This window comes from Myxine glutinosa, chromosome 9 (assembly GCF_964187855.1).
Source record: "Myxine glutinosa chromosome 9, kmMyxGlut1.1, whole genome shotgun sequence".
Taxonomy (NCBI): domain Eukaryota; kingdom Metazoa; phylum Chordata; class Myxini; order Myxiniformes; family Myxinidae; genus Myxine; species Myxine glutinosa.
Window position 1 is genome coordinate 28699978 of NC_136269.1, and position 21625 is coordinate 28721602.

At 44.4% G+C, this 21625-nt stretch overlaps 1 protein-coding gene across 2 annotated transcripts in view; it reads right to left on the reverse strand.

The window, feature by feature from the left end:
* Nucleotides 1-19079, reverse strand: part of DPP3 (dipeptidyl peptidase 3) — a 264499-nt gene extending 245420 nt beyond the window's left edge. The window contains exon 1 of one of the 2 annotated variants that reach the window (XM_068129393.2): nucleotides 18801-19079. In XM_068129393.2, the coding sequence (XP_067985494.2) occupies nucleotides 18801-19001 (201 nt within the window). In that variant the 5' untranslated portion in view covers nucleotides 19002-19079. Of the gene's footprint in view, nucleotides 1-18339; nucleotides 18519-18800 lie in introns of those variants that run through there. The other variant, XM_068129392.2, reaches the window with a different exon arrangement.
* Nucleotides 19080-21625: the final 2546 nt, after the last annotated feature.

The window sequence follows — 21625 nt, forward strand, 5'->3', positions numbered from 1 at the left end:
CAGTAGGATATCTATAGTGTTATAGATATCTAACACTACACTATAGTGTTAGTAGGATATCTCAAAAAGTTGTGGACGGATTCAGACAAAATTTAGTGGACAGGCTGGATGTGTAATAAGGACGAATTGATTTGACTCTTAATGATCCGGTCCGCTTCCTGATCCAGATACTAGGATTTTAAAGTGATTCTTCACCATTGAGTGATAGGGCTAAAAACGATATAGTATATATAGCAGATATCTTAAAAAGTTATGGACGGATTCGGATGAACTTAGTGGCCAGGTTCGGTGTGCAACAAGGACAAATTGATTCGATTTTGGTAAAGATCCGAATCCGGATACGATAGTTTTTTCATTTCCAAAGGCCTCCTTCACCATTGAGAGATGGGGCCCAAAACAATACACTGTATATCATGATATTTCAAAAAGTTGTGGGTGAGTTATGACAAAACTATGTGGATGGGTTGGTTAGGTGACAATAACAAGCCGATTACATTTTGGTTCAGGTCCAGATGTGGATCAGGCCTATCAGTGAGATACAAAATGGAAAATGTACAGCCTAGCCTGGTGGAGGTATAGTGATTTACTGAGTGCCTTTTTGTTTGCAATGCAAGGAAGGGCTTGCTGGAAGGCAGATTGTGCTGAAAAGTACAACTTGTAAAGATTGTGACTTTGTAATTGTTAATTCAACAACAAAGATAAACTGGAAAGTTCATAGAACACCTTAGCCCATGCTATCTTGGGAAACAAGGACATGGGCAGAGTCCATGAGTAGAAAATTTGATTGGTCGTGATGTCGTCAAATGCCTTAATATTTTGTCCAAATACAGTACTGCTAAACAGAAGGGTACAAGAAGGGTATTGAAAGTACAAACGGTGATTTGTGTTTTACACTGTTCAAGTATATAATTCAATTGAAATAAAATAAAGATTTTAAAGGTCGTACAAAAAAAATTAAAAAGTTGATGCAGATTATTTTACACAAACTTATTGAACACATTACCTACGTTATCCATGCCTGTTGTCTGTGTTCTTTATAACATCCTTAAAAGCACTATGTTTCCTGTTTGGAATGATTTTCAATTTTGTTTAACTGCCAGACAGGCAGGCAGAGCAAAAATAAAAAATAAATAAATAAAATCGCACCTATGTCCGAAGGAAGCGGTTCAGTTTGGCATTCTTTACATGAAATGGGCAAAGCCTAGAAACAAACGAACCCCATTAGAACCCCTTAGAATTACCCTTTAGAACCCTTCGGAATTACCCTTTAGAAATACCCTTGTTTGCGTCCTTGATGACGCCCCGAAACAGCGGGGCGCTGTATAGCTGCTGTGATTTGCTGCAGAAGTGCTGGTACTACTTCTGCAGCAAAAGTGCCACTTCTGCAGCAGCAGCTTGTTTCCTGCTTGCACCTCCTGCTTGTTTTCCTGGTGTTCTCAGGCTTTCGCTGATCCTGCAGGGAAGACGATCGCCATTGCATATGGAATTGCCTTGGCTGCGCTGAGATGCATCAACCACGTGGTATGATTGTGTACAGTGCTGGGCAAATTTAACGCCTATATCCAGGTGAGGTACAATCCCTACCTCTTCATAGTGTCCGAGAATGTGGAATTTTGCGTTGTCCACTCATACAAAATGTGAGGCAGTGAACGAAAGAGAGGACAAAGGGATCAATGTCATATCAAGCGTCCAATATTGACCATCATCGGGAACCAATCTAGACACGATTCCTTGGGGAGTTTTGGTATGAGATCCTGATTAATAGACCAATCGTGAGAGCATAGTCAACACTGCTGTCTATGACCTCCCACCCCCCAAGAGTCTATTAGCAGGTGAGCTGTTAGATCACCTTCACTTGACAATAGATCAGATCCTCACTCTTCAGCCGGATACTGGAATCACCATTCTTGGCGATTTCAATCGACTTGAACTCTTCACTTTGATTTCGGACAAAAGGGTGCAGATAGTGAACCAGCCCACTCGCAACGATACTACTCTGGACAAGATTGTAACGAATCTTGCCGAACAGTATAATCCGGTTGAGATTATTTCACCCTTGAGACTCAGTGATCATCAGTGTGTTAACGCAAGACCGAGATCCCCCCCTTCCATGTAGGAACGCTGTTCACAAACGAGCTGCAAGACCGATGAAAGAGAGTGATGCATGGGAGATTGGAGCATGGTTGAGTAATCATGATTGTCTGAGGTCATGCCTACCGAGAACGTGAACAACAAGTGCAACGTGCTTTATCACACGCTCCATCAGGCTATCGACATGTACTTTCCACAACGAAGAGTTCACCAACATCAGCAAGATAAAGCATGGATAATGCCGTTCATAAAGACTCTTGTACAAACTCGTCAGCATGTCTTCCACCTTGGTGGAAAATGTCGACAATGGAGATATTATCGCAATAAGGTCATACGCAAAATCAAGGCAGCAAAGAGAAATTACTATACTTTCAATGTAAAACGCTTAAAACGTTTAAACCCAGCAGCATGGTATCGCGAGATTCGTGTAATAATCATAGAAATATGTCTAAGGCATAAATTTTGCAGTTGAGAATATCCAGCAATCAGATCACCAAGCTATTGCTAATGCAATAGGTTCTTACTTTGCATCCGTTGGAGATGTAAAACTACTGCCAACGTCTTTACTCCCAGCATATTTGCCATCTCTTCCGGTCTGTCAGGTCCAGCCATGGGAGGTCTATCGAGAACTTGGGAACATCTTGCAAAGCAAGTGGTCCTGACAATATATCTGCCAGACCGATCCGGCAGTTCTCTTATAAACCAGTTGAACCTTTGACAAACATAATTAATGTGTCATACAAGCAACAGACAGTTCCAGCAGAGTGGAAAAGGGCATATGTCGTTCCCATTCCAAAATCGTCACTTGCCACCATCGAGAACTTGCGCCGAGTTGCTCAACTGCCCGTTTCTCAAAAATTGCGGAACAGCAAACGATGGAAGCATTGAAGCAGAACCTTGACCTCAAACAGTTTGGAAACATTAATGTATCAACTTCACAATGCCCAATTAATATTCTGCACACACTTCACGAACATGCAGAGACACTCGGATAAATTTAATCTATGATGCTTACAGACTTTTGAAAAGCTTTTGATCACATTGATCACACAATCACCATTTCAAAACTCCAACAAAAGGGAGTTGGCTCATCTCTTATTTCGTGGATGAGCGACTTTATTTGAAATCGTGAACAGTGTGTTAAGAACGCTGACAAGTTTTCTGAGTGGACACGCATCAATGCCGGAGTTCCCCAGGAAACAAACTTGGGACATGTTGTATTTCTTGCCATGAGAAACGACGCTGGCCACAGCACAATTGCCACCAGTATTCACTGCTGCAATATTCACTGCAATAAATGTAAGGTAGTCAAATATGTTGACTACCTTACATTTATTGAAAAGCGCAGTAGTCACACTGAATCCTGTATTCCAGCTGTTCTTGAACAACTTCATAACTGGTCTGTCGAGAATGGAACCCCAAAAAGAGTGCAATTGTTGACAACTATTTTGCTCGAAACAAACCATCCCCTTCCAATCTGTCATTGAATGATGTTGTAATCCAAAATCGTAATATTATTAAACTGTTGGGTATCTTCATCCAGGCAGATTTGAAATGGGATGTACATGTCAGTTCTATTCTTAAAAGTGCTAACAGTTGTTTACACATGAAAGCAATTATCTCGTAACCATTTTCACATCTTTTGGCTGCCCCATATTGGAATACGGGGCTCCTGTGTGGTCGAGCGGAATCACAAATCAGCAGTGTAATGTTGTTGAATTTGTTCAGAAAAAGGCTTGTAGACTTTATTCTTGGCCCAAACTACCATAGTTACTAGGATGCCTTACGTGATTGTGGTCTGGAGTCCTTGAGAAGAGACATGAACAACTCTGTGGTTCCTTCGCAAGATATTTTTGTTGTTGAAGGCTCCAGTCACGAACTATACAATCCTCATCGAGGCCAGGCCTTAAATAAAAGAGCTGCATTGATAGAAAAGTGAATAAAAAGAGAATAGTCAAAGAGTTTTTGAGTTCGTAAAAAATCTGTTTTTGAAAAGGGGAAGGCCGTAAATGATTGGAAATACATGGGAAGGTAAAGAGTTCCAGAGTTTGGCAGTGGAGGAGAGGGGAAGAAACAAACATCATAATGGCCCACCCCTGAGTTGGTAATGGCCACACAATAATCATGTGATGTAGTGGCTTGTTGAGTATTCCGTGTCTCGCTAATGGCAGAGGTACATAAGAAGCAGCAAGGTCTTGGGAGCAGAAACCAAAGTAATATCTGTAGAATAAAGAAAGAGAACCAACTCTGCGGCGTAATTCAAGCGGGTCGAATTTTGAGGTCAGATTGAGAGAGTTGATAAGTCGGATTGCTTTTGATACAATTCTGTCCAGTAAGTATATGGAGCTAGAACCTCCCCAGATGTGAGAGCAGTACTCTACAAGGACGAATAAATTATTTATATAGTTGAAGCAGCTGCTAAGAGGAGAATAATCTTCAACATCTGAATAGGTCTCCTAGTTTCTTCGAGGCAGACTTAGCTATTTGTGTAATGTGTGGATTCCAGGATAAATTTAATGTTAGGGTAATACCGAGTAGGTTTATTGTATCACATTGTGTAATTGTGGCGCTTTCAAAGGAGATTGGAGAGTTGAGAGTTGAGAGGAGTTTTAGAGAGAGACGGATGGGGAGAAATTGAGCTTTAGAAGCAGTAAACTTAACTTGATTACATTTTCCCCACTCGGAAATTTTGTCCAAATCTGAATTTAAAGAGGTGGATGTGATGAAACGAGATGTAGATCGAATGAGGGAAGATGGAGCAGATGGGAAAGGAAAAACATGCAGAAATGTAATGTGGAGTCATCAGCATTTGGTTATTTGTAGAAGAATGAAGGTCATCGATAAAAAGAAGGCAGAGTGTTGGAGACGGGACAGAAACCTGAGGGACACCGCTGCTGATAGGGAAGGAGGTAGATGTTGAACCATCAACAATTACAGAGATAGAGTGGTCGGAGAGAAAGCTCGATATAAGAATGCAGAGTGAAGGAGGGAAAGCCGAAGGAGGGAAGGTTGGATATCAGACCCCGATGCCAAACGCTGTCAAAGGCTGTTGAGATATCAAGGCCTTCAACAAAGGATTCCCCAAAGTCTCTCAGAGAAGAGGCCCAGCCATTCGTAATGTAAGAAAGGATATCACCGGTAGATCTTGCCTTGCGAAAGCAATATTGATGGTCAGATAGAAGACTGTGAGATTCAAGATGCTTGAGGAAATGGGAATTGAGAAGACATTCAAAGACTTTGGAAATAGTAGAAGTCAGAGCAATAGGACTGTAGTTGGAAGGGTTTGAATGATCACCCTTCTCCTAAATAGGCTGTACTAAGGCATGTTTCAAGGAAAGAGGAAAAGTTTGGGTTTTTAAACAGAAGTGAAACAAACGAGCAAGCACAGGTGCAAGTTCTGGACGCACACTCCTTAAAAACACGAGGAGGAATGCCATCGTGTCCGGCGTCCGCATGCCTTGCTTGTGTCGAGAGAGAAGAGTACTTTATTGACTGCATGAAAAGAGATTATAGGGAGGGGCATAGGATTGGTAAGGGGTGCATCAGAGGGAGATGGAATGTTAGAGACATCTGGTGTGGAATTACAGGAAAAAAAGAAAACCAAAAAGAGTTGCTTTATCAGTCAGAGTCAGAAAAATAGTGTCATCGGAATGGAAAAGCGAAGGAAAGGTAGAGCGACAGAAGTTGTTGGAGATACTTCCAAATTCAAAATTCAAAACCAAAATATTCAAAATTCCAAACCACCACTTGTCACCTGCAGACAGATCTTATCGTGGCTATCAGCTAAAAAAAAACTCAAAACACCTTCAGAATTACACTTTAGAACCCTGTAGAATTAAACAGTGGGTTACAAAGGTTCACTCTTCATTTTTGACAGACTTGGATGGATGGATGGAAGGAAGAACATAGCCAAATACTGAAGCAGCTTCACAGCTGAGAAAATTATCTCACTATTCTCTCAGCATGTGGGATTGGAACGAATTCAGAGGGAAAGTACTGCTAAACCACAGATTCTTTTTTGTATACACAATCAAGGCTCACGTACACTGAACGAATTAGACGCAATAGGACAAAAGGAACAGCAGAGAGAGGGGGGAGAGCCAACAGCAATGCCGAAGAACAAAACAGAGCTCGACTTAGACAAACAATGGGTGTGGGGAGGAATGGTCGCATGGGGTGGACAAGATGGGCACAGAAGGAAAAACTAGAAATTTGGAAGGTTTTCCGATTTATGTTTTTCTTTTGATTGATATTCCTTTCGTTTCATGAACTTCATATTTTCTCTCTCTTTTTCTTTCTTTCCATTGAGATAACTAGTGAGGTACCCGTGCTACGCATGGGTGGGAGGCCAGAATCAAACAGACAATGCAGAAACGGCGAATGCTAAAGCATGAAACCAATAAATTCCACATTCCTGTAGCACCTTCAGTCGCACGTCAGACATGGACAGCAAGTTTGTGAAGGACTTCCAAGAAAAACGTACCCTTTCGCAAACAAACGGGTACGTTCACGTATAGAAACATCAATCGTGGGACCGCGGCGAATCTGCATATGGCGATCCGCGAATTTCACGTTTTGAAAGTAGAAACCATCACGGCATTTCGTCATTCACTTGAACTCGCTATCTCTTTTTTCAATCCCAACAGCATAACTCCAATCACAAATTAAATAGCATCAATATAAAAAATAAACTTTTAACATTCGTGATACAAACAAGTATTTAAATCCTGATGTGAAGTTCCGTACGGTTGGGTGAATACAATTACGAATTCAAACTCATAATTGTATTCACTCAATTCCAATCATCAATTGATACTTTAACAAAACGATTAACACGATTAACGTTTCACGATTTAACATTACGATTGAATGACGGTTGTATTGGGATATTATCAAACCCGCGCATCGCAGTTATCTGTCCACTTCCGCATTCGTGGCAGGCTCATAATTCTCATCAAAATCTAAACGGTATTTGAAGAATTTCAATAAAAGCCACATCACTGTTCATATCGGAAAATATTATTCCATCGTGTTTGGAAAAACTGTAAAATTGGAAAATTGGAAAAATTTGAAAAACAATAGAGCCTATTTTACTCCAGGGGGTCCCAGGATTACCCACCCAAAATATCGTTGTGATCGGTTCAGCCGTTTTTGCGGTACCTTCGAACGGACGGACGGACAGACAGACAGACAGACAGACAGACAGACAGACAGACAGACAGACAGACAGATGGACGGACGGACATTTGGTGAATTATAGTAAGATAATGCATCAATATATATTGCAATTTATTAAAGGGCATTATTCGCAAGCTTTTGCATACGATGTTCATTGTTTTCAGCATAGTCACACTTTGTACATATTGATGAAATTGTTTGTATTTGTAATGTCTATACAACAAAACAACAACAGGCATTTTAAGGCCATTTTCCCTGCAAGAGCGGGGGTTAGCCTTGCGGTCCCCATGACAATGTTCTCCATTTTGCCCTATTTTCTGCATCTCCGATTGTTAACCCCCTTGCCCGCATTCTTCTTCGACCATCTTTAGCCAAGTCTTTCTCGGTCTTCCCCGTCCTCTACTTCCTTCTACATTCATTTTCATCACTCTTCTCAACCAGTCACTTTCATCCTTCCTCAACACATGACCAAACCATCTCAACCTGTTTCTCTTCACAGCATCGATCACAGGCTCTATTCCCATCATCTTTCGCAATTCATCATTTGTCTTCCTCTCTCTCAACTGTCCCTGGTGTTGGGCTAGCGGCTAGGGTGCCGGCTTAGGGTCCTAGGATCCTGGGTTCGAATCCCGGTCAATCGCTGAATTAACGCCAGGGGGGTTGACTCAGCCTGTCATCCTTCCGAGGTCGGCAAATTGAGTACCAGTTCACTGGTAATTCCCTGCTTGTCGTTAAAGGCGGCAAAAAGGGTTGGCGTCAGGAAGGGCATCCGGCCATAAAACATTGCTTCAAAAAGGGGACCGAAAAACAACAACAACCACGGTTCCCGAAAAAGGCCAACCCCCGCTTGCGGGGAAAAAATGGCCTCTAAAGGTGGTTTTTTTTTTTTTCTCTCAACGATACTCCACACATCCACCGAACCATTCGCATTTCCACCCTTTCCAGCCTTCGTTGCTGCTCTACGTTCATTACCCATGTCTCGCTCCCATAAATCATAACACTTCTCACACATGCAGCATACACCTTTCCCTTCAGCTTCAACGACACTCCCCTCCTCATCAGCACGCCAATCAGTTCCCGAAACTTCTTCCATGCACATCTCACTCGAGCAACTGTTGCCGAGTCTGATCCACCTTCTCCATTCAGCATGTCTCCTAGGTAACAAAATATTTTCACAACTTCCAGCTTCACGCCGTCTCCAAGATCCAACTCAACATTTCCTCCATCTGCAGCTCCCTCTGTGCACACCTTACACTTGAATGTAGCTGCCACACTGGTTAATGACACTCTCAAGCCACTACATTTTTGATGAACCCACTCAGCGCACATTGTACATTGAATGGAATTCACTCCGACACTCTTCCTGCACACAGCACATGGCCACTTCCCAGTTCTTTCCACCTCACCACATGCTTTACCACTTGCTATCACCTTCGTTTTTCCAATATTCACCTTCAGACCTTTTGTCTCCATACATTCCTTCCACTTGTTCATCTTCTCCTTCAGTCCATCCATACTTTCTGCAATCAACACCAGATCATCTGCATACAACAACTCCCACGGTAAACCCTCCTTTACGGTCTGAGCCAGCACCTCCATCACAGCTACAAATAGTAGTGGACTTAGTACCGACCCCTGATGCACTCCCACCTTCACCTCAAACTCACCACTGTTCCCATCCTTCGTCCTTACAGCTGTGCGTGCTCTTTTGTACATTGCCATCACCACTATGATCAACCATTCCTCCACTCCTAGCTTCCTCAATGCCCATGTCACTACTTCACGTGGAACCCTATCGAATGCTTTCTCCAGATCAACAAACCCAAGAAACAACTTCTTCCTCTTCTCCATGTACTTCTCCTGCAACTGCCTCACAATAAAAAGCGCGTCTGTCGTTCCTCTTCCTGGCATAAATCCAAACTGCATTTCATCAATCTTCACTTTCTTCCTTATCCTCCTCTACAACACCCTTTCCAATACCTTCATTCCATGCTCCAATAACTTTATCGCTCGATACGAGCCACAGTCCAGAGGGTCACCTTTCCCCTTGTATAGAGGGACGAGGGTACTCAGTTCCCAATCCACTGGAATGCGGCCTTCTTTCACCACCAGATTGCAGATCTCGGTCATTCTCTTCACACCCCAATTTCCCGCTGCCTTCAACGTATCTCCCACAACTCCCGTTGGCCCTCCCGCTTTTCTACTCTTCATTGCTTTTATCGCTTCCTCAACTTCCTTCTCGGTTATCTTCTCTGCCGGTCCTAAAACTGGGTTACTATCTATTTTGCCATCCCATTCATTCTCTGTATTCAACAGCATTTCCATATATCTTTTCCATCTTCCTTTAATTCCATCTGGGTCCACAACGATTTGTCCCACTTCATCCTTCAAGCAACTCACCCCCATCACATCACACCTCTCTTTCGCTATCTGCTTTGCAATCCTGAATACCGCTCTCTGACCCTCTTCCAAATCCAAACATTCTCCGAACATTTTCCTACATGCCTCCTGTGCCTTTGCTACCTATTTCTTTGCAGCCTTCTTGGCTGCCTTATAACTTTCATGCTTTGCCTTTTCTGCCCCCGTACCCTTCGCCTTCTGCCACTCCTTGAACTTCTTCCTCTTCTCGTCAATCTTCTTTCCAACTTCATCATCCCACCACCATGTTTCCGAGTGCCTCGGTGGTCCTTTTGTCCATCCACATACCTCACCAATGGCTCCCAACAGACTATCTTTCATTGACATCCAACCACTTTCAAGCTCAACCACATCATCCTCGACCATATTCAGCCTTTCTTTTAATGCCTCCCTCACTGTCACCTCTTTCAACCTCCACACCTTCATTCTCGGTTGGTACTTCACCCGCCGAGCTCTCCTCGCACCTTTCACCCTTATGTCGCAGACAACCAAGTGGTGCTGTGAAACAGCCTCCTCCCCCGGGATCACCTTTGTGTCCCGGAGGTGCCCCCTATCTCGCCTACGCACCAGCAGGTAGTCAACGGTTGTCATCGACCCACCTGACGTGTATGTAACAAGCTTATTATCCTCTTTCTGGAACTGAGTATTACAAATCAACAAATCAGCACCATCAGCAAACTCCAAAATCCTTTCACCTTCTCCATTTCTCACACCATATCCGTAACCCCCATGAACTCCCTCAAAACCAGCCATACTTCTTCCAACATGTCCATTTAGGTCTCCTCCTACCACAACAACTTCCTCATCTTTCACGTTTTCCATCAGCTTCTCTATCGCACACCAGAACTTGTCCTTCTCTTCATCGCTCCGACCAACCTGCGGAGCATATCCCGAGATGATGTTCACCAAGAGCTTTCCAATCATCATTTTCACCATCAACCTTTCACTCACTCTAGTCACACTCACCACACTGTCTACAATCTCCTCAGAAAACAGGACACCAACACCATTCACACCTTCTGGGCACCCTTGCCACACAAACTTGTATTTCTGTCCCTGCCTACCCTTCACCATTCTCACACCACTTCCCTTCCATCTCGTCTCCTGCACACAACATATGTCCACTCTTCTTCTGACCAATACTTCCACCACTTCTCCTGATCTCCCTGTCATTGTCCCTACATTCCATGTCCCAAACCTCAGAAACCGATCTCCACATCAGACGTTTCGTCGTCATAAATGGAATGATTTCCACCCTTGCTTCGATCGGGTTCCCCACCTTGAGTTTTGACGAGAGGGAGTGGGGTCCCCCACGGGGTACTTCGGGCTGTACCCTGCCCATATGTAGTTGTAATTGTCATGGTTCCCTTTTTGAGGCAATGTTTTTATGGCCGGATGCCCTTCCTTACGCCAACCCTTTTAGTCGCCTCTTACGACACACAGGGATACGGTGTACCTATTCTAAACCGGGGTACACACCGGGTTGTATTTGTAATGTCTATGAAAAAAAAAAAATCAAATATCAAATGTTCTGATTCATGTTCAAAATATATCAATCATCAATTGAAATTAAGTTGTTCCTCGATCATAAGCTGATGTTTGTAGACAGACAGACAGACAGACAGACAGACATACGTAAACCAATTGTTTAACCCCGTTTTCACTGTGCGTGCATGGGGTAACAAACGACTTTTAATCAAGAACCAACACCATCCAGATCTTTTTGCCTGCATAATAGAATGTCAAGCTCACATTTAAATGTATTAGTTGGTGTAACGACTGAACTAAAACAGAGGAAACTGAGAATGAAACTGCATTTCCAAACAAATGTAAGACTTGTGGAAAAGCAAGATAACAAAAGATGGATAGGGTGTCATACTGAGAGTGGGGTAAATGTGGAAGAAGTAAAGTTTGGAGGATCTGAAAGAAAAGCAAAACCAGCAAGGAGGAGGAAAACGTATTGCATGAATATATGAGGAAAAGAAAATTACATTCAAGGAAAAAAAATACTTATTTGCTTTCAAAACTTTATTACCTCTGCCATCAAAGATGGATGGAGGTTATGTTTTCATCCCAGTCTGTCTGTCTGTTTGTCTATCCGTTTGTGAACAAAATATCTCAAAAAGTTGTGGACGGATTCAGACGAAATTTGGCAGAGATGTAGCGTATGTGACAAGGACGAAAGGATTCGATTTTGGTGAAGATCCAAATTCGGATCTGGCTAATCGAATTGTTAAAGTGATTCTTCACTATTGGGAGATTGGGCCAAAAACGATGCATGGCAGGATATCTCAAAAAGTTATGGACAGATTTGGACGAAACTTGGTGGACCGGTTGTGTGTGTGACAAGGAAGAATCCATTAAATTTTGGTGAAGATCCGGACCGGATCCAACTAGGAGAATGTCTTAAGTGATTCTTCACCATTGAGTGATATGGCCAACCAGGCGGAGGTACATTTTCTCCTGAGTGCCGTTCTACTTTTTCTATCTTACTACACTTTGTCATATCATATGCCTCAATTTTGTGATGTTGCTCATCTAATTTGCATATTAATTATGAACTCAAAGCAATACATTAAATTCCGAGTTTTCGTCATAACTTTTGAATCATTATTCACATTTGGAGTATGTATGTATTTATCATGAACTAACCAACATGTATTGAGGTACCATATTTAGATTAAAAATTCAACATTTTGTAAAATTATCTCGACCTCATTAGAAAAAAAAACAAAAACAAAAACAAGGTACTGGATCTCATTATTAATAGTTCAGAACATTTGATACACTGAAAATATGAGCTGTACCCAATTTGAAGAACACTGCTCTTCTGCTTCAAAATTTATGTAAAACCCATGAGAATATAGATTCTGGGATAAACACGTTTAAAGTTTCGCTCACAATTTATGAGTGCAGAATCATATGTGCTTCCAAAACAAATAAGTTAATCATAATTTTTGTTTGTACACAATTTGGCGAGGCACTGTATGCAATTTGGCGACACACTGCACATGATTTGGTGACGCACTGCACGCGATTTGGCGACGCACTGCACGCGATTTGGCGGCGCACTGCACATGATTTGGCGGTGCACTGCACGCGATTTGGCGGCGCATTGCACGCGATTTGGCGGCGCACTGCACGCGATTTGGCGGCGCACTGCACGCGATTTGGCGGTGCACTGCATGCGATTTGGCGGCGCACTGCACGCAATTTGGCGGCGCACTGCACACGATTTGGCGGCGCACTGCACACGATTTGGCGGCGCACTGCACGCGATTTGGCGGCGCACTGCACACGATTTGGCGGCGCACTGCACGCGATTTGGTGGCGCACTGCGCAGGATTTGGCGACGCACTGCACGCGATTTGGCGGCGCACTGCACGCGATTTGGCGGCGCACTGCACACGATTTGGCGGCGCACTGCACGCGATTTGGCGGCGCACTGCACGCGATTTGGCGGCGCACTGCACACGATTTGGCGGCGCACTGCACGCTATTCGGCGGTGCACTGCACACGATTTGGCGGCACACTGCACACGATTTGGCGGCGCACTGCACACGATTTGGCGGCGCACTGCACACGATTTGGCGGCGCACTGCACGCGATTTGGCGGCGCACTGCACGCAATTTGGCGGCGCACTGCACGCAATTTGGCGGCGCACTGCACGCTATTTGGCGGCGCACTGCACGCGATTTGGCGGCGCACTGCACACGATTTGGCGGCGCACTGCACGCGATTTGGTGGCGCACTGCGCAGGATTTGGCGACGCACTGCATGCGATTTGGCGACGCACTGCACACGATTTGGCGGCGCACTGCACGCGATTTGGTGGCGCACTGCACGCAATTTGGCGGCGCACTGCACACAATTTGGCGGCGCACTGCATGCGATTTGGCGGCGCACTGCACGCAATTTGGCGGCGCACTGCACACGATTTGGCGGCGCACTGCACGCAATTTGGCGGCGCACTGCACGCTATTTGGCGACGCACTGCACACAATTTGGCAGCGCACTGCACGCTATTTGGCGGTAGTGCACGCGACACGCACGCACTGCACACGATTTGGCGGCGCACTGCACAAGATTTGGCGATGCACTGCCCACAATTTGGCGACGCACTGCGCAGAATTTGACGACGCACTGCACGCAATTTGGCGACGCACCGCACGCAATTTGGCGACGCACCGCACACAATTTGGCGACGCACCGCACACAATTTGGCGACGCACCGCACACAATTTGGCGACGCACCGCACACGATTTGGCGACGCACCGCACACGATTTGGCGACGCACCGCACACAATTTGGCGACGCACCGCACACCATTTGGCGACGCACCGCACACCATTTGGCGACGCACCGCACACCATTTGGCGACGCACCGCACACAATTTGGCGACGCACCCCACACAATTTGGCGACGCACCGCACACAATTTGGCGACGCACCGCACACAATTTGGCGACGCACCGCACACAATTTGGCGACGCACCGCACACAATTTGGCGACGCACCGCACACAATTTGGCGACGCACCACACACAATTTGGCGACGCACCGCACACAATTTGGCGACGCACCGCACACAATTTGGCGACACACCGCACACAATTTGGCGACACACCGCACTCAATTTGGCGACACACCGCACACAATTTGGCGACACACCGCACACAATTTGGCAACACACCGCACACAATTTGGCGATACTGCACACAATTTGGTGATGCACTACACATAATTTGGGAATTTGGCGGTGACAAGTTCAGAAAAATGGATACACCAAATTGGTCAGTGCCGCAACCAATCGACGAGTGAATATTGGTGACATAGATACAGCCACACAAGCTCTATTTATTATAGTAGAGTCGATGAGACCACTTGACTTGATTTACGTCGTTTCAATATTCATCGCATTTACGTCGTTAAGGGGAGTTAACTACCCAGGGGCCCAGACCTAATAGGAGCCCGTAAATATTGCTTCAATTTTATTGTTTCATATAATGCTTGTTTGTGACTTTATTTTGTGTCTCTCTCCAAGCCACTCACGGAGATTCCCTGGCATACCATTGCCATGGGGAGTAACACTCTCCTCATGAAAAAAACTACTGTAGGAACAATTTGCATTATGATAATCATGGTGATGACGCAAATTAAAATTAGAGGTAAATGAAATTCAAGAGAGGGTGCTTCTTTTTAAAATGTATGAAAGCGACTGGAAACGATGGTGCTTCTGCGAGAACACTTTCTTCAAGAACCCGCGAGAAAGGAGCTGGCTAAATAAAATTATACCGCCTTCTACCAAAGTTGATGTATTTAAAATATGCTCGACTCCGATGATTGCAGAGTGAAAATCCTCCAAAAAAAAAAAAATCAAATACACTTTATCATGCCTTTTACAGTTTACACCATTATACTTTATCACGTTCAATTACTCTCTCTGAGATGAATGAAGTTTAGATTTTATACCTGAGACCAGGTGCATTTGGTGGTTTTTTATACCACGAGGTGGTTTTTATACCTGAGACCTGATTTAACGGCTTTAGTCTGTGCATGTGAAAGGCTCAAGGATTTTTCTCAGGCTGACCTTTGTTACTTTTGGTCGATTCAACTCGAGAAGGGTAAAAATTGTAGCTAGTGGGGCCCCAAATCCCCACCTACCCCCATTTCCATTGTGGGGCCCATGCTACTTCCCATAGCTATGCGCCAGGTGGGTTGGTTGGCCAGTGGGCCACCGGCGATCACCTATTGGGCTGAGGAATGACTGACTGGTCTCATGATCTGACAGACAGAATGAGAGGCTATGATATATGGGCCGATCAGCCATCTGGCTCGATGGATTTTGAGACCTCGTTTACTGACTAAGAAACCCGTGTTTACACAAACTCTTCTCCGACACGAGATGTCTAGACCAAAATAATTTCCATGAGGTGAAGAGCTTTCTGGAAGAGGCACTTCAAACCATCAGTGAGAAGGTGATACGATTTGATTCTTCAACCACACCAAGCCATTCAGCTGAACTAATCGACTTCGCCAGGAAGTGGGTGGGACTCACTGAATGGTAGCGTGCCAGGGAACATGTACTCACTCTAGTACTGATCACTCATTCTGTACATGCTGTACATGCTCATCTTTTTGACATGACCAGTTCCACAGGTACCATGTGAGTGGAGTTTCTCGATGGCGAGTGATATGCTCAACGGCATATCCACACATTCAATCACTGATAATCTGTCCAAAAAAAAAAAAAAAAAATTGGCGCTCATAGAAAAGTTCATATAAAGGGGTGGGTGCTATGATATATCTGGCAAATAAAATACATTTACTTCTTCATTCAGCTGTGATACACTGTCTTTCCCTCGTGGTCCCCCTGTGCTGTCTTTCCCTCGCGGTCCCCCTGTGCTGTCTTTCCCTCGCGGTCCCCCTGTGCTGTCTTTCCCTCGCGGTCCCCCCGTGCTGTCTTTCCCTCGCGGTCCCCCTGTGCTGTCTTTCCCTCGCGGTCCCCCTGTGCTGTATTTCCCTCGTGGTCCCCCTGTACTGTCTTTCCCTCGCGGTCCCCCTCTGCTGTCTTTCCCTCGCGGTCCCCCTGTGCTGTCTTTCCCTCGCAGTCCCGCTGTGCTGTCTTTCCCTCGCGGCCCCCCTGTGCTGTCTTTCCCTCGTGGTCCCCCTGTGCTGTCTTTCCCTCGTGGTCCCCCTGTGCTGTCTTTCCCTCGTGGTCCCCCTGTGCTGTCTTTCCCTCGCGGTCCCCCTGTGCTGTCTTTCCCTCGTGGTCCACCTGTGCTGTCTTTCCCTCGCGGTCCCCCTGTGCTGTCTTTCCCTCGCGGTCCCCCTGTGCTGTCTTTCCCTCGCGGTCCCCCTGTACTGTCTTTCCCTCGTGGTCCCCCTGTGCTGTCTTTCCCTCGCGGTCCCCCTGTGCTGTCTTTCCCTCGCGGTCTCTCCCTGTACTGTCTTTCCCTCGCGGTCCCCCTGTGCTGTCTTTCCCTCGTGGTCCCCCTGTGCTGTCTTTCCCTCGCGGTCCCCCTGTACTGTCTTTCCCTCGCGGTCCCCCTGTGCTGTCTTTCCCTTGCGGTCCCCCTGTGCTGTCTTTCCCTCGTGGTCCCCCTGTGCTGTCTTTCCCTCGCTCATTGTGAGTGATATCCTCAACGGCATATCCACACATTCAATCACTGATAATCTGTCAAAAAAAAAAAAAATTGGCGCTCATAGAAAAGTTCATATAAAGGGGTGGGTGCTATGATATATCTGGCAAATAAAATACATTTACTTCTTAATTCAGCTGTGATACACTGTCTTTCCTGTCTTTCCCTCGTGGTCCCCCTGTGCTGTCTTTCCCTCGCGGTCCCCCTGTGCTGTCTTTCCCTCGCGGTCCCCCTGTGCTGTCTTTCCCTCGCGGTCCCCCTGTGCTGTCTTTCCCTCGCGGTCCCCCTGTGCTGTCTTTCCCTCGCGGTCCCCCTGTGCTGTCTTTCCCTCGCTCATTGTGAGTGATATCCTCAACGGCATATCCACACATTCAATCACTGATAATGTCAAAAAAAAAAAACAAATTTGGCGCTCATAGAAAAGTTCATATAAAGGGGTGGGTGCTATGATATATCTGGCAAATAAAATACATTTACTTCTTCATTCAGCTGTGATACACTGTCTTTCCTGTCTTTCCCTCGCGGTCCCCCTGTGCTGTCTTTCCCTCGTGGTCCCCCTCCCTCATGGTCCCCCTGTGCTGTCTTTCCCTCGCGGTTGTCAGCTCTTTTACGAGCCTCGATTCAGTATACACAAAAAAAAAAAAAAAAAAAAAAAAAAAACCTGTATGAATAAAATTCGTGCCCCTTCATATGAACTTTTCTCGAGCATTACTTGGTTCCTCCTCAGAACACAAGGGTAGTCCAGTATGCACATGAGATTTTTTGAATTTTTTTGCCCCTTATTTTGTATTGTTTGGCATTTTCTACAAGCTATGGAATGTCCATTCTTTTCTATACTTTGCCACATGGCACATTCCCTTATATAAATAAAGGGGCCTTTTTCATGTCCCTGGCATATTTCCCAAGAATGCTATTTTTCCAATGCTCATTCGGTCTATTCTTGTTCGTGTTCTTCCTTTCCCACTCCATTGAAGTGTCATCATTATACGTTCATGGAACCCAGAATGAATGTCCCAACTAGTCTCGAATAACTGTTTCGGTGGCAAAATCGCTCCGAGTTGAAAGGGAAGTTTAGCAGTCAGAAATTAGCGAGAATCGCGCATTTTGCTCCCAAATCTCCGCTCCCAACACTCGAGGTCAATGGGGGGGTTTTTTTGTTGTTGTTTTTTGTTTTGTTTTGGATACAAGATCGAGGCTCGTGAAAGAGCCAACATTAATCACACAAAAGGTCAAACCGACATAAAACACAAAATAAGGGGAGCGGTAGACAAGATGGGGAGAGAGGGCGAAGGACACAAACACAACATTTGAGAGCAGGGACATCGAGAGAACGGTGGGAGGGAGAGGGTTTGGTATAAAACATACGGACACTGCAAGGACTTCCAGGAAAGAAGTTGGAATTTCAAAAAAGTGGATCTGGGGTGAATTAGCGGGGGTAGAAAAGATCAAGGTTTTGGATGGGGGAAGATAAGATTAAGAGATGGTGGTGAACGGCTGTTTTAAAGACCTGGAGGGAAGAGTGGGTTCTCGTGTTCGGGGCTCGTGGTGTCTGTCCTCGGTCGGGATTCGAACCTAGGTTATCCTCCCAGCAGCATACATACGGGTAGGTGAGGCAAATGACATGACAGGGCAGGACGCGCCGGGGATGCTTTATAATTAATGCTCCATTTGAATCCGATGACAGGAAGTACGAGGCGCGCACGTCGCGCTGTTGAAGAACGCTCGATCGAGCGGGTTTTATCGGATGAAAAACATATATGTATGAGGAAACGAATAGATTGTTTATAAATGCAGAGTCTGCAAAAATAGTACAACTTCCTTGAGGAAAGAAAAAAACATTCGTCAGAAAGAAAGGAATAACACGTGATTAAAAATTATCAATACTTCATGAATAATACAGATAATTAATTTGTGAATATTAAAATATTATTAATTCGTGAGTAGGAGGAAAAAAAAAAGGAGACTTACACAGGCGTCACGATTCCCGCAAACAGCAGAGGTGAGTGAAGAAAATGAATGACGAGCCGATTTCGGTGGGATATCGTTGTGTGAGCAGTGAGGGCGTGGTGGCACCAGAAAGAATGAGGAACTGAGCCAAGTACGGCTTCGCAGGTCGAAACGAGGTAACTTGAGAGAAGTGCGAAGCCAAAAGGCACCGACTCTTCCCATAGCCTTTTTTTAGCCGAGAGTAAACAACTCCTTCAAAAATGTTTTCTTTGTTTCGTCTTCTTCTTCCTCTTTGGGAAACCAGCAAGCTCAAACGACATTCCGCACTATACACCGCACGTTTTGAACAGAACCCGCAAACATTCACGGAACAAACACTGACACAGCACAGAATTGTCAGACGTTTCTAGAACAAACCACGAGCCATCTGCCCTCTCTCATCTTTCATGACGAAAAGTCGTGTGTGTGTCTTTGGTTATCTCCATTTGCGGTTTTCAGGATGTGGAATACAGAGTCCTCCCAGGGCCCAAAGTATCCACCACCTCTTCGGTTAGGGATCACGGTTCATGGACCAAGCTGTTCAACTTTTTCAGAGTTTTGTTCCAAGGGCTCTTTTCAGGATCGTCACCGAACCCCGGATTGCCTCCAGTTCTAGTTCATTTGTGGTAATATTCCCGGAGATGTTTTTTTAAATCTCAGTAAGGTTCTTCTTCATCATTCCTGTTGCTCCAATTATTATAACTGGGACAATTTCGATTTTCGATGCTCTTCAGCTTCCAAGATCTCTTCACCTCATTTTTGATGTCCTGGTATTTGGTCATTTTCTTGATTTCTGCGTTTAGGCCAAAATCGCTGGGTACTGATATCTCATTCATCAATGCTGTCTTTTCCTTTTTGTACCTGAACACAATGTCCGGACACAATGCTTTGTTTTCTATGTTTACGCTCGATGGAATCATCAGGTCGTACATGAGCATGACGTCCTCATTTTCAATGATTGCCCTTGTAGTCAGGTTCACCATGTTTTTTCGTTCAAAATCATGGTTGATTAGCAAACCTATACATTTTTGGAAACGTTATTACATGGAAAATCTGAAAATCAATGTTTACATTTGCCAATTCCGACCAATTCGATTCGACCAATTCGACCAATTCGACCAATCGCTTCGATCGACCATTCGACCAATTCGATTCATCGAATTCGATTCATCGAATTCGATTCGATCGACCATTCGACCAATTCGATTTGCCAATCAATTTGACCGACCTTTGCTTGTGTGGAACGGACTGTGAAAACGATGCGGACTATATTGTCGGATACGACACACAGGACAGTGATGACGAACTCTAAATGGCATATTCTGTAATCGTGTATGTTTGATGCCATTGACTGCCTGTGTATATTTTGTCATTGACTGCCTGTGTAGATGTGAAGTTATACTGACTGCATGTGTATATATGATTTTGCTGACTGCCTGTGTATGTTTGGTGATATGAATTATTGTGACACATTTTGATGTTATTAACTGCCTGTACAAAATGATAACATGTATTTGATTATGCAACTTATCGCGAATGTAAAGACAGTATTTTGCAATTCAAAACCTTTGATTCGTGTCTTACCATTCCCCATAGCACTAATTTGATACTTTCATTGGATTCCTTGTCCCTGAAAATATAGGTTTAGTATATTTTTAAAAGTTTTTAGGGTAGAGGCAGAAATAGAACAAAATAGGTATTTTACAGTGGCCATTTTGAAAATCCAAAATGGCCGCCATACAGGTATCTCTCCAAATGTAAACATTGATTTTTAGTTTCCTTATGCTATAACCTTTCCAAAAATGTATAGGTTTGCTAATCTACCATGATTTTGAACGAAATATAATTTATTGACATAGTGAACCTGACTATTGGTTCGTGTTTCCACGAGTTTTCTCGTACTGGGATGTTTAATTTTTTGCAGATATGCGGTATGCCAATGAATCACTTTGCATACTTTGTTGTGTCGTGTGTAAAGTTGTTTTGATAATCGTTTTTTGCATCCCGAGAGCAGGTGACTCGTACTTTTTGTTTCTGTCTTGCAGAATCTACACTTGTCTGTCTGACTCAGTCCCACCATATTTTTAAATCCTTGATCTTGGGCATGTGGTGTCCTTGATCTTGGGCATTTATTTATGATTCGTTCGCCGACCCATTTGAGGTGATCTCTTCTTAGCCATTCCAATGAGCCTTCTTTGTCTATCCCCACCCTGTCCAATTCTTTTTTGTGTTTTCCTGCTCTTTTGTCATTCTCCCAATTGTTGGTGTAAATATCTTGATATTTCTTTGTTTTATATTTATTTTGTCTTTTTTGTAATTGTTGTGGCTATTTGTTGCCGTTTCATTTTCCTGTGCGGCATCTTCTATTCATACCTGTTTTTGGAAATTCTTTGCAAGGTGAGTTAGGGATACTTTTCAGTTTTGTTGTGTTCATGTTTGTTTACAAATTGCATCCGAGTCTGTTGAGAATTTTGCCTACTCAGCTGGTCTTACACTCGTCACTCTATGTGCATGGTTGAGTTCCATCAGCCTGCTACCTCCTTGTCGTGGCAGACATATTCTCGGGATGCACTGATTTTTGTGGTTAGTGAGTAGGTTCCTTGTTTTAATATAAAGTTTGTTGAATTCCCTGTGTGGCCATTTTATTATCCCACAGCAGTTCAGGAATACTTTGACTTTGCCATGTTTTGAAGACCAAGGACCTAATTGTGGAAGAGGATGAGTCCATTGGTCATGTCAGTGCTCTTTACACCTCCATCCAAACAAAAGATGCCATGGCTGTAGTTTGTGAATGCCTTGAACAGCAC